Raw genomic sequence first — 15,715 nt, 5'->3', positions numbered from 1 at the left:
GGTTAAGCATCCCCCTCTTAGTTTCGGCTTAGGTCATGGTCTCTCAGTTCGTGGGTTTGAGTCCCACATCAGGCTCCATGATGACATTGTAGAGACTGCTTGGGATTCTCTCTCTCTCCCTCTTCCTCTGTCCTTGTCCCGCTTGTGCTCACTCTCTCTAAAAATAAACAAACTTTAAAAAAAAAAAAAGAACAATCTAACTAGAGATCTCATTTCCAGCATTGCTGGACAACTTCCTCAAAGTTGTCTACCCTAGGGCTGAAAAAATTAAAAAAAATTGTTGAGGTATTTATATACCACAACATACAACCATTTTAAACAATTTTTCTATAAGCTTACCAAGCATCACCATAATCCAGTTTTAGAACATTCTCACCATTCTAATAAGATTCCTTGTGCTCACTTACAGTCAATCCTCATTCCCATTCATGTCTCCACTTATCCACTTTCTGTCTTTATAAATTTGCCTTTTCTAGACATTTTTTATAAATGAAATATATGGGCTTACATGTCTGGTTTCTTTTACTCAGCATGTTTTTGATGTTGATCCATGTTATAGTATGTATCACCAATTTACTCCTTTTTACAGCCAAACAGTACTCCATTGTAAGGATATACACATTGTGTTTATTTATTCACCAGTTGATATACATTTGCACTGTTTCTACTCTGGGGCTATTATGAATAATACTGCTATATACATTCAAGTTAAAGTCTTTGTGTGGCCACATGTTTTCACTTTCTTGGACGGGTATACCTAGAAGTGGAATTGCTGGGTCACATGGTGACTTTATGTTTAATATTTTAAGTAACTGCCAAACTTGTTTTCAAGTGGTTATACTATTTTACATTCTCAATAGCAGCGTATGATGGCTTGTATTTATCCACATCCCTGCCAATGTTTATTACTGTCTTTATGATTATAGCCATCCTAATGGGGTAAGGTGGGATATCACTCTAGTTTTGATCTGTACTTCCCTAATGACTAATGATGGTAAGCTTATTTTCATGTTTATCAGCCATTCCTGTATATTTTCTGGTGAAATGTCTATTCAAATCTTTTGCCCATTTTAAAATTGAGCTATCTCTCTATTAATGAGTTGTAAAAGTACTTTGCATAGGATTTTAATAAATATTTCTCACTGGCTATCTAGAGATTTTACAACCATGCTTAAATTCTCACAGCTCCTATCTTTTTGATCTCCCCAAACGTATTTGTTTGTCAGTAAATAACCCAACTGAAAAGATATACAAGAAAGTGGTAGCACTGGCTGTCTCACATATCTTTTTGTAACTTTTGAGATTTGAATCATGTGCAATAATTACATCACTTGAATTATGTACAGCATTTAAACCCTAAATCAGAGTTGTCAGCAGGTAGGACAAAGACAGTGCTGTAAGAAATATGCTTCATTGTAGAGAAATTATTTGACAGAAATCTTCTCTTTCCCTGTATACACTGAGTATGAACTAATTTATGAGTGTCCAAACCCTGGTTTTCTCCATTTTCCAGCTTCTCCCACTTATCTATATTAGCAAAACAATGACAATGGAATAAAAAAACTTCAAAAAGCAAAATTAAAAAAAAGATTTTGGTTCTTTCTTAAATGTGAGATGGCACCTTCCTTTAATGTACATTCACTGAACTAGTAGACTAAATGTAACCACTGTAGGCTATGATTGACATAATCATTTTCATAACAAAAGAAAGCAAGAGAGACTGGATCACAATGGTAGACAGTTGGACCCAAATCCAATGATATGAATAAAAAGTTTTGAACAAATCCAAACAACATGAACAAGTCCCCAACCTGCAATAAACTTATACTGATGCTGAAAAATAAGGATTGCAATTAACAAATGACAATTTTTTAGGGCTTTCCAGAAGCCAGAAAGTTGGAAATTTTGGAAATACAGGGAGGGAATATGTTATAGTGGGAAAATGATAACAAAAAGCTAGTGTAGTAATATTAATAGCAAACAACGAAATTTAAGGTGAAGAGCATTAAATGTAATAAGGAGAGCTATTTCATACAAATAAAAAATTCAACCAACTAAAAAAACAAATGTGAATATTGACTTCAAAATATAAAAGAACTTGTTAGATGCAGACAAACAGTAATAATCAGAATATAAAAAGATGGAAGAAAAAAATGTAACTAAAGAAGTGAGAAACTTGGCAGTGGAAACTCAAAGCAGAAAATGTCAGAAGAGAAAATATAAAATGCAGTGTTGCTCAATGAAAACAAAAGGCTGCCTCTTTAAAAATAATTTTAAAAATAGAGTGTAATAAGTTTAATCAAGGAAAAAAAAAAAAAAGATAAACTACACCGTAAAGTCAAAGAGGTTATAATGACCAGAATACTACCATGTAACAATACTAGTGAAACTGAAAAAGGAGCAGAGACACCATTTTTTTTTCTAGTCTTTAAGAGTCAACACTGCAAAATGGACAACTTATTCCTTATACATATATTATTTGGTTTTCATTGGCTTAGGACAGCCAAGTTAAAACTGCTTTTAGGTGTAGGACTTAATTGTACTTGTACTTAAACTGCCTACTTAGCAAACACGTTTCTATATATTTCAAATTCGGATGTACTGCAGCCAAAGTTCCTATGATATTAAGAGTCAGGCATAAAGAAACAGGTCACTAGAAGATTGGAACTCTGGGTCAGACAAGTCTCCAGGGAGGAGGAAGAGGGGGACTGGAAATTGAGGTCAATCATATAGTCACCTATTTAATCAAGCATGTCTACATAATGAAACCCCAATAAAACTCTGGACACTGAAGCTCAGTGGAGCCTCCTGGCTGATGAACATACTGATGTGTGGGGGAATGATGTATCCAGACTCTATGAGAGCATGGAAGCTCTGCATTCTTTATCCCTCACTTGCCCCACATCTTGCCCTGTAAGTCTCCTCATTCGGCTGTTCCTGATCTGAATCCTCTAAAATAAAACTGTAATTGTATGTGTAGTATTTCCAATGAGTTCTGAGTCATTCCAGTGAATTACTGAACCTAGGCAGGTGTGGGAAGCCCCAATTTTGTAACCAGTTTGGCAGAAGTATGGGTAGCTTGGCATGTGAAGTGGGGTTATTTTTGTGAAGGACTCTACCATTAACCTGTATGTGTTATGTTAACTCTAGGTAGTTACTGTCAGAAGTGAATTGTACTGGAACATCCCCACTTAGGGTAGAATTTACAGGAAGGTGAGCAAAGTAAAGTGCAGTTTGCTTGGGGATGCCTGATACTTGCAGTTGGTGTCTGAAGTGATGGTAGTAGTCTTGGGAATGACTTTACCCTTAAATATGGGGTCTACACTCTGGGTAGTTTCAGAACTGAGTAGAATTATAGGACACCCAGTATGTCAGGGAACAGGTATTAGAACATAGCTGGAAATAATTTTCTTTCAGAAGTTTTAAGAAGTTGGTATTCTACGTCACAGCTTCTAGTGTTGCTGTTTATGTATCTAAAGACATTTATATTTTTGTTTGTATGTGTGAAGTTGTTTTCCTTTCTCCAGAATGTTTTAGGACTTTTTATTTCTAGTGAGACGAAATGGCACCATGATGTGCCTGCTGTGGGATTATTTTCATCTGTGGTGTTAGATATTGGAGAGACCATTTTATTTGGAAAACTATGCCCCCCAGTTCTGGGATATTTTAATTTACTTCTGTGATCATTTGCTCCCTCTAGCTCCTCCATTCTCTTTCTGGAACTCCTCTTTATTTGAATATTGAACCCTCCAGGAATGATTCTCTGATTTTCTCATCTTTTCTGTTTTTCATCTCATATCTTTCTGTTCTATCTTCCGGAAAATTTATCTTCTACTCTGAGTTTTCATTTCTGCTACCACAATTTTAATTCCTAAGAACTCTTTCCTGAATTCTTTGAATATTCCTTTTGTGTACCATGGTTTCTTTGCACTATGGATGCATTATCATTTATCTGAGAATATTAATGTTCGTTTTATGTTTTAAAGTGTTCTTCTTTCTGCATAGTCCATCCCTACTTCGGAATGGGCTACCTATGAAAAGGTTAAGTGAAACTCTATACATGAGGGATAAAGACTGGCAACCACAGCTATTTTTTGGGGTGGTCCAACTGTGTCGTTTTATTGGGAATCCTCCAATGTCAGTACATTTAGGTCTGTTTTCTTGGGTTAATCACATTTCTTAAAGAAGTTGCTTCTAGCACCTTGTCTGTATTATAAGCCTGGATTCAGTGAGGGTTTCAGCACTCAGTAGGTAAATTTTCACTCAATTCAGTTTTTAGCATGTAATTTCAGTTACACTGGGCTTACCCCTATCTGAAGATCTTTTCTTCTTTCTAGAATAAGTCCTTCATCTTTTGCTGGGATTAGAAAGAACTCACCCAGCTACTGAGAGTTGAAGACAGGCTCTGGAGGTGCCACCTGCTTCTTAACCATTTTCAATCATCCTCTCACTAAAATTTTAGTCACTTTTTTTAATCTTCACATCCAGAGGTAACTGTTCTGGAACTCCACAGTATAAAATGAGTTGCTTCATGACTTTCTATTGCTGACTTAGGGGTTAATTCACTGCCATATGCTAAAACAGTGCATTTATTTACCTGCTTTTCAGTTCCCCAAATTTTATGATGTTACCTCCCTTGTCTCTGTCTTTTTAATTTCATCCTTTTAGTGTCATTTTAATGAGGATTGTGGAGCAAGCATAAATAACTTTGTATGATGAATTTTAATCATGAATTACATACAAGTTATAGCTTATTTACTAGTTGATAATAGCCAAATTAAGTCAGTTATCTGATTATATGTAATTTGATAACTGAAGTAAGGTATCTGTATTTATGGCTCGATAAATTTTAATTGCATAGGAGTTATTAAAAGATCAACATAGTCAAGGTTTTTGATAATTCATTTAATTTCATGAAAAAAACTTATGAAGTGTCTCCATTCTCTAGAAGAACATATATATTTTAATGACACATTAATTATACATATTTTCTTTTCTTAGAATAATTACCTGTTTTTATATCTGTAAATGAAAAAGAAACAATTTACTAACCTCTGCTTCTGTGGCTTGGGACTGTAAAAGCTGTCGTATACGAAGTATGTCCTTCTCTATTTGTTGAATTCTGGTTACTCTTCGCTAAAATAAAAAAGTGACCAAATTAGATCTAATTTTATTAAAAACATTAGTGTAAATAGTCATACTATGGCTATCATTTAGTAGCTCAGGGATATGCTACATCATTCTTCCATAAGAAGTTAGATAATGTGTACATAGTCACACACTGATGACATATGGGGCAGTTCAATTTTTTAATACATCTAACTTTACATGATAGATTTATTTAGGAAAATTGTACACATGAAGTCATGTATCAAATTACATGGCACATGTGATATAAAAATTCATATTTAAGTTATTCTTAAAAAATAGTCCAAAGACAAAATTACACCTGAGTTTGATCTTTATATTTATCCAGATGCTAGTAAAATGTAACAGATTTAAAGAAAGCATGGTATATGTGTTAAGGGAAAGAACATCTGATTTGTTTTTATAAATATTAGGGTTTAAACAGTAGGACTAACCTTTCCCTGAGTTATTCCTATTATAAGTCAGATGTACCTTTCAGATATAGTTTTCCCAAATACCTTCTGCAGCTAAACATTATTTTTATTCCCAACACTAGGATCACAATGTTAGAAGCTTTGTGCTTTCCCACTATCCTAAGACCAGTAGATGAACACAAAAAATTTACTATAGATCAAACGACATGGAATTGAAACAATGTGGGAAATGTGCTTTTTACAAAAAGCTAAATTTTGCTTTAATTTTTATGAACACAAGTGGAAGCGAGAAAAACCAAATCACTTGTATATGAAAACCTTGCAAAGTGAAATGATTTTTAATTACCTTCATGACAACAAACACATAGGTTTTAGAAAAAAGTACTGCCCAGCACCTGCTTGGCTGTGCTGAGCTGCAGCCTGACCCACTGAAGAAACTGCTGCCGTTGCCATCTCAAACCAGCCAGCCCCACCAAAGGCTGGCCAGCGAGCCCATCCCTTTTTTCCGACTTACAGCAAATCTCCAGGATAGCTGCTTATGCCCACAGTGCACCTTCTCAGATCTGAGTGGACGCAAAAGAGTTGCCGATTGCACGGTCTGGGATCCCATGAAGAGAGGGATCCTTGGACAGCTCTTCGTCTCCTCTCTTCACCTGTCTCCACTCTGCCTCTCTTGGCCCCCAGCCTCACTGTGGCTCACACAGTATCCTAACCTGCTACTAATCACAGGGAAGAGTGTGGAGAAGAGTGAGGGTGGAAGTGAGGCTGGAGCAAGGGAGGGTAGAACCATTTGGGATTGGCATTCGAAACCCTGGCCAGGGCTGGGGTGAGGGTCAAAAGATTAGGGCCTAGTATGTCTTCACTGTCACTGGGAAGGTGGAGGTACCACTGTGAGAGTGATCCCTAGGGGCCTATGGGAGTCCCCTTCCTACCCTTTCTCTTGGCATCACTCCTGTCCCCCTCTCCCTGACTTGGTGCTCACATGTACATCACTAGGGATTGCGACCAGGGTCTGGATGAGCTTGAGTTTGAATGAACTGAGTTTGTATTTCCAGCACCCTGGGTTTTTACATGTTCAGGCTTTTGTTTTGGTTTGTCACCCTTGATAAGGAAAGTGTATTAAAAAAAAAAAGAAAGAAACAAGTACTATCAATGTTGTATCATCTTCTGAAATAATTCTATAGTGACATCCTAATATTGAGGCATGAAAATTATGGTTAATTATTTTAATGGGTGAAAAACGTGTTAGAAGCTAGATGGAGTCATTTCTAAACTTTTTTTGTGTGTGTGTGCCCTATCAATAAACGATTCCTGAGCATGCATATCCCAACAGATAAATAATAAAAGTACTAAAATAGCTTTAGCTATCTATACTATAAAACTTACACTGATCTATTTAGTTTTATTTAAATACAGTATCCTTATGATTTTACTACACAGTAAAAACATTTATTGATGCTATTATTTAATATTATGATAAATAACCACAGAAAAACTCAAAATTGTGCTCACCAAACAAAAAAAACCCTCCCAAAACCAAATCCTTCCTTCCCTCCCTCTCCTCCTTTCCCTCATAACACTATAAGTATGCTGATACTCTATTGTAATTGTGAAAACAGTGAACTTAAGGTAAATAAATTTCTCTAACAAACCCTTCCTTATCTAATTTATATCATGAAAACATGGTGAAGGAAGGAAAAATGCCTATATTTTCAGTAGCTCTCTAAAGATACCGCAGATATCAGTGGTTACCTCTACAACCATATGATAAACAATTTCTGGCTTTACATGAAACAACAAAACTATACACAATCAGCTTCAGAATACTGGTTTTCCTCTTTGTGTAACAAGCTCCGTGCCACCAATAAAATATTTTTTTTTAATTTTTCATTAAGTTTTTAATTTTAGTCCCAGTAAACATACAGTGCTACATTAATTTCAGGTATAAAGTGATTCAACAATTCTACATACTGTTCAGTGCTCATCATGATAAGTACAGTCCTTAATCCCAGTCATCTATTTCACCTGTCTCCCTGCCCACCTCCCCTCCGGTAACCATCAGTTTGTTCTCTATAGTTAAGAGTCTATTTCTTGGTTTGCTTCTCTATTTCTGCCCCCCACTTCATTAATTTGTTTTTCAAATTCCACATATGAGTGAAATCATATGGTATTTGTCTTTCCCTGACTTAGCATTATATTCTAGCTCCATCCATGTCATTACAAATGGCAAGATTTCATTCTTTTTTATGGCTAAATAATATTCCACTGCATATGTACACCACTCTTCCTTATCCATTCATCAGTCAATGGACACTTGATCTGTCTCCATAATTTGACTATTATAAATAATGCTGCAACAAACACAGGGGTGCAGAGATCCTTTTGAATTAATGGTTTTGTATTCTTTGGGTAAATACTCAGTAGTGCAATTATTGGATTATATGGTAGTTCTATTTTTAACTTTTTGAGGAACCTTCATACTGTCTTTGACAGTGGCTGCACCAGTTTGCATTCCCAACAGCAGGGCATGAGTACTCCTTTTTCTCCACATCCTCACCAACAGTCCAGAGTCAGACGCTTAACTGATGGAGCCACTCAGGTGCCCCTTCTGCTCATTTTTTCATTGGATTTATTGTTTGGTTTTGGGTGTTGAGTTGTATAAGTTCTTTATATATTTGGATACTAACCCTTTATCATGTCATTTGCAAATAATATTTTCCCATTTAGTCAGCTGTCTTCATTTGTTGATTGTTTCCTTCACTATGAAGAAGCTTTTTATTTTGATGTGGTCCTAAGTTTACTTTTGCTTTTGGTTTCCTTGCCTCAGGGGACCTACCTAGAAAAAGTTGCTATGGTTGATGGCAGAGAAATTACTGCCTGCATTCCTTTCTAGGATTTTTATAGTTTCAGGTCTCACGTTTAGGTCTTTCATCCATTTTGATTTTATTTTTGTGGATGGTGTAAGAAAGTGGTCCGTTTCATTCTTTTGTATGTTGTTGTCCAGTTTTCCCAACACTATTTGTTGAACAGACTGTCTTTTGTCTGTTGCATATTCTTTCCTGCTTTGTTGAAGATTAATTCACCATGTAACTGTGGATTCATTTCGGGCTTTTCTATTCTGTTCCACTGATCTATGTAGTTATTTTTGTGCCAGCACCATACTATTTTGATTACTACAGCTTTGTAATATAACTTGGAAGTCCAAATTGTGATGCCTCCAGCTTTGCTCTTTTTCAAGACTGTTTTGGCTATTTGTGTTCTTCTGTGGTTCCATACAAATTTTAGGATTATGTGTTCTAGTTCTGTAAACAATGCTATTGATATTTGGACAGGAATTGCGTCAAATCTGTAGATTGCTTTGGTATGGATATTTTAACAACATTTGTTCTTCCAACCCATGAGCATGGAATGTCTTTCTATTTTTGTGACATCTTTCATTTCTTTCATCAGTGTTTTATAGTTTTCAGAGTACAGGTCTTTCACCTCCATGGTTAAGTTTATTCCTAGATATTTTATTATTTTTGGTGCAGTTATAAATGGGATTTTCTTAATTTCTCTTTCTGTGGTTTATTATTAGTGTATAAAAATGCTATGGATTTCTATACAGTGATTTTGTATCCTGGGACATTACTGAATTCCTTTATCAATTCTAGTAGGTTTTTTTGGTGGAGCCTTTAGGGTTTTCAATATAGTATCACGTCATATGCAAATAGTGAAAGTTTTACTTCTTTCTTACCAATACGGATGCCTTTTATTCCTTTTTCTTGTCTGAATGCTGTGGCTAGGACTTCCAGTATTATGTTGAATACAACTGAGAGTGGACATCCATGTCTTGTTCTTGACTTTAAGGGAAAATCTCTCAGTTTTTCTCCAATGAGGATGATGTTAGCTCTGGGTTTTTCATATATGGTCTTTGTTATGTTGAAGTATGTTCCCTCTAAATCTACTTTGTGGAGGGTTTTTATCATGAATGGATGTTTTATTATGTCAAATGCTTTTTCTGTGTCTACTGAAATGATCACATGTCTTTAATCCTTTCTCTTATTGATGCAATGTATCGTGTTGATTGACTTGTGAATATTGAGGAATCCTTGCATCCTGGAAATAAATCCCACTTGGTGGTGAGTTTTTTTTTTTTTAAATGTATTGTTGGATCTGGTTTGCTAATATTATGTGAGGAATTCTGCATCTATGTTCATCAGAGATATTGGCCTGTAGTTTTTTTTCTAGTGTCTTTGTTTTTTTGGAGCAAGATAATGCATGTCTTGTAGAATGAATTTAGAAGTTTTCCTTCCTTTTCTATTTTTTGGAGTAGTTTGAGAAGAACAGGTATTAACTCTTCTTTAAATGCTTGGTAGAATTCTGCAGTGAAGCCACCTGGTCTGGGCTTTTGTTTGCTGGCAATCTTTTTGATTTTATTTCTGGTAATTGGTCTTTTCCAATTTTCCATTTTTTCCTATTCAATTTTGGAAAGTTACAGGTTTCTAGGAATTTATCCATTTCTTCTAAGTTGCCCAATTTGTTGGCATATGATTTTTCAAAATATTCCCATATAATCCTTTGTATTTTTGGTCAGTTATTTCTCCTCTTTCATTTCTGATTTTGAGACCTCTCTCTCTCTCTTTTTGATGAGTCTGGCTAACGGCTTATCAATTTTGTTGATCTTTTCAAAGAACCAGCTTCTGCTTTCGTTGACCTATTCTACTATTTTTTTTAAGCTTCTACTTCATTTATTTCTGCTCTAATCTTTATTATTTCTTTCTTTGGATTTTTTTTTTGTTGTTGTTCTTCTTTTTAGCTCCTTTAGGTGTAATGTTAGGTTGTTTACTTGAGATCTGTTGTCCTTCCTGAGGTAGGCCTGTATTGCTATAAAGTTTCCTTTTAGAATAGAATTCAAAAATTCTGGGGACCACCGTGTTTTCATTTTCATTTGTCTCCATGTATTTTCTGATTTCCTCTTTGACTTCTTGGTTGACTTCATTCATTACTTAGTAGCATGTTATTTAGCTTCCGGGTATTTGTTGTGTTTCCAGATTTTTTCTTGTGGTTCATTTCTAATTTCACAGTGTTGTGGTCACAAAAGATGCATGGATTGCCTTTGATCTTTCTGAATTTGTTGAGACTTGTTTTGTGGCCTAATATGTGATCTATTCTGGAAAATGTTCCATGTGCCCTTGAAAAGAATGTATATTTTGCTGTTTAAAAAAACATTTTTTTTTCAACGTTTATTTATTTTTTTTGGGACAGAGAGACACAGAGCATGAACGGGGGAGGGGCAGAGAGAGAGGGAGACACAGAATCGGAAACAGGCTCCAGGCTCTGAGCCATCAGCCCAGAGCCTGACGCGGGGCTCGAACTCACGGACCGCGGGATCGTGACCTGGCTGAAGTCAGACGCTTAACCGACTGCGCCACCCAGGCGCCCCTATTTTGCTGTTTTAAGATGCAATATTTTGCATGTATCTGTTAAATCCATCTGGTCCAGCGTGTCATTCAAAGCCACTGTTTCATTTTGATTTTGTTTGGATGATCTGTGCATTGATGTTAAGTGGGGTGTTAAAGTCCTCTACCATTATTGTATTACTCTCTATTATTTCCTTATGTTTGTTACTAACTGCTTTAAATATTTGGGTGCTCCCATGTTGGATGCATAAATATTTACAACTGTTAGATCTCCTTGCATTGTCCCTTTAATGATCATATAGTATCCTTCTTTGGCTCTTGTTATAGTCTTTGTTTAAAAGTCTATTTTGTCAGATATAAATATTGCTACTTTGGCTTTCTTTTCACACCCATATGCATGATAAATGCTTTTCCATCCTTCACTTTCAATCTGCATGTGCCTTTAGGTCTGAAATGAGTCTCTTGTAGGCAGCATATAGAGTCTTGTTTTATTTATTCATTCCATCACCTTATGTCTTTTGATTAGAGTGGTTAGTTCATTTACATTCAAAGTAATTATTGATAGTATATATTTATTGCCATTTTGTTACTTCTTTTATGGCTGTTTTTGTAGTTTTTCCCCATTTGTTTCTTCTCTTGCTTTTTTTTCTCAAGATTAGTTGGCTTTCTTTAGTGATATAGTTGGATTCCTCTATTTCTTGCATATTTATTACTTGTTTTTGATTTGTAGTTACCATTCAGCTTATATGTAACATCTTCTGTATACAGCAGTCTATATTAGGATGATGGTCACTTAAGTTTGAACCCACTCCTTTCCTTTCTTCATTTTAGGTAGATGGTATCATACTTTACATGCTTTCATTTAGTGAGTCCCTTGACTGATTTTTATAGATATACTTATTTCTTTACTATTTCTGTGCTTCCTACTGTATTCCTTACTCTTGCTTATGGTCTTTCCTTTCCACTTGAAGAGTCTCCTTTAACTTTTCTTGTAGGGCTGGTTTAGTGGTCATGAATTCCTTTTTGTTTGGGAAACTCTTTACTTCTCCTATTCTGAATGATAGCCTTGCTGGATACAGTATTCTTGGCTAGAGTTTGAATATATCATGCTTCTCCCTTCTGGCCAGCAAAGTTTGTGCTGAAAAATCAGCTAACAGCCTATAGAGTTTCCCTTATATGTAACTGCTTTCTTTTCTCTTGCTGCTTTAAAAATTTTCTCTTTATCACTTTTTAAAACCATTTATATATTTGAGGTGGGGGGCAGAGAGAGAGAGAGGGAGAGAGAGAGAATCCCAAACAGGCTCCACACTCAATGCAAAGCCCAGTGTGGGGCTTGCTCTCAATACCGTGAGATCATGACCTGAGCTGAAATCCAGAGTTGGATGCTTAACCATGGAGCCACCCAGGCACCCCTCTTTATTACTACCTTTTGCCATCTTAATTACTATGTGTCTTGGTGTAGACCTTCTTGGACTGATTTTGTTGGGGGATCTCTATGCCTCCTGGATTTGGATTTCTGTTTCCTTCCCCAGATTCAGTAAGTTTTCAGTTATTATTTCTTCAAATAAATTTTTTTGCCTCCTTTTCTCCTTATGGGATCCCTATAATGAGAATATTATTATTCTTGATGATGTTGCTGAATTCCCTAAGCTTATTCTCATTTTGCATAATATTTTTTTTCTCTCATGTGCTCAGCTTGGTCACTTCCCATTACTCTGTCCTCCAAGTTGCTTATTTGTTCTTGTGCTTCTACTACTTATTCCCTCTAGTGTATTTTTAATTTCATTTATTGTGTTCATCTCTGATTGGGTCTTTCATATCTCATTAAGGGTCTCACTGATGTCCCCCACTCTTTTCTCAAGTCTAGTCAGTGTATTAATGATTGGTTCTTTGAATTCTCAGGCATACTGCATATCTCCGTTTTACTTAGGTCTCTTGTTGTGATTTTGTCCTTTTGTTTCATTTTGGACATAGTCCTCGGTCTCATTTTGTCTTACTCTCTATGTCTGCTTCTGTATGTTAGGAAAGACAGCTACATCTTCTGCATTTGAAAGTAATGACCTTATGAAGAAGAGGTCCAGTAGTGCCCTGCTGTGCAGTGTCCCTAATTCACCAGAACCTGATGCTTCAGGGGTGTCTCCTATGTGTGATGCATGTGCTCTGCTGCTGCAGCTGAGATGCTTTTTTCGTCTAGTGCAGTCATCTGCAATGGCTGTCTTTGTCTTGTTGTGGGCAGAATCTGGTTCCTGTGGTATTAGTGGACTAGTCCTTGTATGCCTTGGGCTTGGGTTGAGTCAGACCAGATGTGTGCTAGAGATACAGTAGCACCAAACTGCTGGGTGTTTTCCCTGTGTTGTCCTGAGAAGGTTCTGTTGGTGGGCAGGACGTGTAGTCAGAGCACTTGTCTGCCTCCGGTCCACTTCTGGGGCCTCCTTTGACTGGTATATGTGGTTATCTTCCCCTTTTTCCAGGGTAGGAGTCACCTTGGAGTGGTGCTTGCCACCATAGGATCTGCCTGCACACTGCCAAGTCTGTGGCACTGCCTTGCATGGGCTGTTGCCAAGACAGTATTGGAGAGGGCAGATCTCCTAAAGCACAGAGTTGGGGGGCAGTGCCCAGAGTGAAGCTGCCTGAGGAGCTCCATAGATGCAAAGCCCAGGGGTGGGGGATCCACCAGTAAAATCTTAAATTAAAAATTTTAATATTTAGAAGATGATAGTAGGAGACTGTAACTAATATCTCTCTTGATTTCTGTATTGTCAATATGTCAGTAAATCTTGAAGTCAGTCTATGTCTTGATATCCACCGAGATAAAGGATTTCTTTCTTTTTTTCTTTCTTTCTTTCTTTCTTTCTTTCTTTCTTTCTTTCTTTCTTTCTTTCTTTCTTTCTTTCTTTCTTTCTTTCTCTCTTTATTTTGAGGGAGAAAGAGAGAGCAGGAACAGAGGACGGGCAGAATGAGAGAGGGAGAGCGAGGTAATTCCAAGCAGGCTCTGTGTTATCAGCGCAGAGCCCAACAGGGGGTTCAAACTCACAAACTGTGAGATCATGACCTGAGCTGAGATCAAGTGTCAGATGTTTAACTGAGCCACCCAGGTGCCCCATGAAGTAGAGGATTTCTAGTAATACAACTCCTGTGCTTCTGTTTCTGAAAATGAAAATGGAAGAAGCCAGTAGTAGTTCTTTCTTTTTTTGTATGATACCTTCGAATATTTATGAAATTATGCTTACTAACAAGTACTTAACAATTCAAAGGTAGGTAGTTAGTATGACTTTCGAAAAACTGATTTTAAAAAATTGTAACAGTAATAGAGTTCAAAACAGATTCAGGATAATTCTCAACAAATGAGTAATAGCAGGTAAATTCCTTAACTTGAGAAAGGGTAACTATCAAAAACTTTTGAGTACACAGTATCACTGCTTCTTATTCAAAGACGTACTAGAGTTCTTATGCAATATAAAGAGAAAAAAAACTGAAAAGGACACACAAAATTATCATTATTTTGCAAACAATGTGACAGTTCATATGGAAAATGCAAGAAAAATGTAAGAAAGTCTTAAACTACTGAGACAATTTAATGAAAGAGTTCAAGAAGATTGCTGGATAATTAAATTCCATTCATAACAGTAACAAAAACTACATAATATCTAGGAATAAATTTTAAAAATGTATAAAATTTTTATAGAGAACACTACAAAACTTTATAACAAAAATAACACCTAAATGAATGGAGATATAAAATTAATAACACCTAATACATACTGCTTAGTGTTTAGCATGTGCCAGACTTTAAGTGCTCTTACATGTATTAACTCATTTAATTCTCACATTTCAGTTTTGCATTATACTTTATCAATGAGAAAACCGAGGCAGAGAATTTACCCAAAATCAGTGCAGGTAGGTAGCAGGTCTGGGATTAGAACCCAGGAGGTCTGGCTCCAGAGTCCATCCTTTTAACCAAGAACCAATCTTTGTATTGTAAAGATATGAATTCTCCTCAAATTAATTCATAAATTCAATGTGACTATAACAAAAAATGCACTAGGCACTTTTTCTTTGAATTAGACAACAAGCTGATACGAAATTTCAGACGGAAGAGTAGTAAGACAGAATATAACCACAGTTTTACAAAAATAGGACAACTCACTCTACCAGGTACCAAGATTTATAAAACCACAGCAAATAAAACAAATGTGGTATGAGTGCAGGCACAGAGAAATTAAAATAGATCAGTGGAACAGAATCTAGAAATATCCAGCAAATACAAACTTACCACATGCCAGAGATGGAATTCATTAGCAATCAATGGGGAACAGTGGAATATCAAATAAATAGGTAATTTTGTTAAAAACATAAATATGCATGTATGTATATGTATCTGTATATATATTATATATAACTGACCATATAATATTAATAAAAACCAACATATTATTTAATATATAAGTTATATATTGAATAATTACACACACATACATATAAAATCATATATACTTGTATTTATGTAAAATTAGATCCCTACCTCTAAAACATACATGATTATATTTTGGAGATGAATTAAAGACCTAATTGCAAAAATAAAACATTAGAACTATTAGAAATAATATGAAAGTAACTTTATGACTCCAGGACAGGAAAAGATGTACAAATAATTCACAGAAAGCACAAATATGGCAATATATAATTAACTAGCTCTATAACAAAAATTAAGTTTTGTTATCACAAATCTAAAACAGGTAATGGATTTTGCAG

At 35.8% G+C, this 15,715-nt stretch overlaps 1 protein-coding gene across 13 annotated transcripts in view; it reads right to left on the bottom strand.

Annotated features, from left to right (window-relative positions):
- Positions 1-15,715, bottom strand: part of APC (APC regulator of WNT signaling pathway) — a 172,994-nt gene that overhangs the window by 34,861 nt on the left and 122,418 nt on the right. For all 13 annotated transcript variants that reach the window (XM_053225736.1, XM_027035935.2, XM_015070221.3 and 10 more), the window contains one exon: positions 5,053-5,136. In XM_053225736.1, the coding sequence (XP_053081711.1) occupies positions 5,053-5,136 (84 nt within the window). The remainder of the gene's footprint in view (positions 1-5,052; positions 5,137-15,715) is intronic.

Source organism: Acinonyx jubatus, chromosome A1 (genome assembly GCF_027475565.1).
Source record: "Acinonyx jubatus isolate Ajub_Pintada_27869175 chromosome A1, VMU_Ajub_asm_v1.0, whole genome shotgun sequence".
Lineage (NCBI taxonomy): Eukaryota > Metazoa > Chordata > Mammalia > Carnivora > Felidae > Acinonyx > Acinonyx jubatus.
Note: the sequence above shows the minus strand (reverse complement) of the source record. Positions and strands in the feature narration are given on the sequence as shown.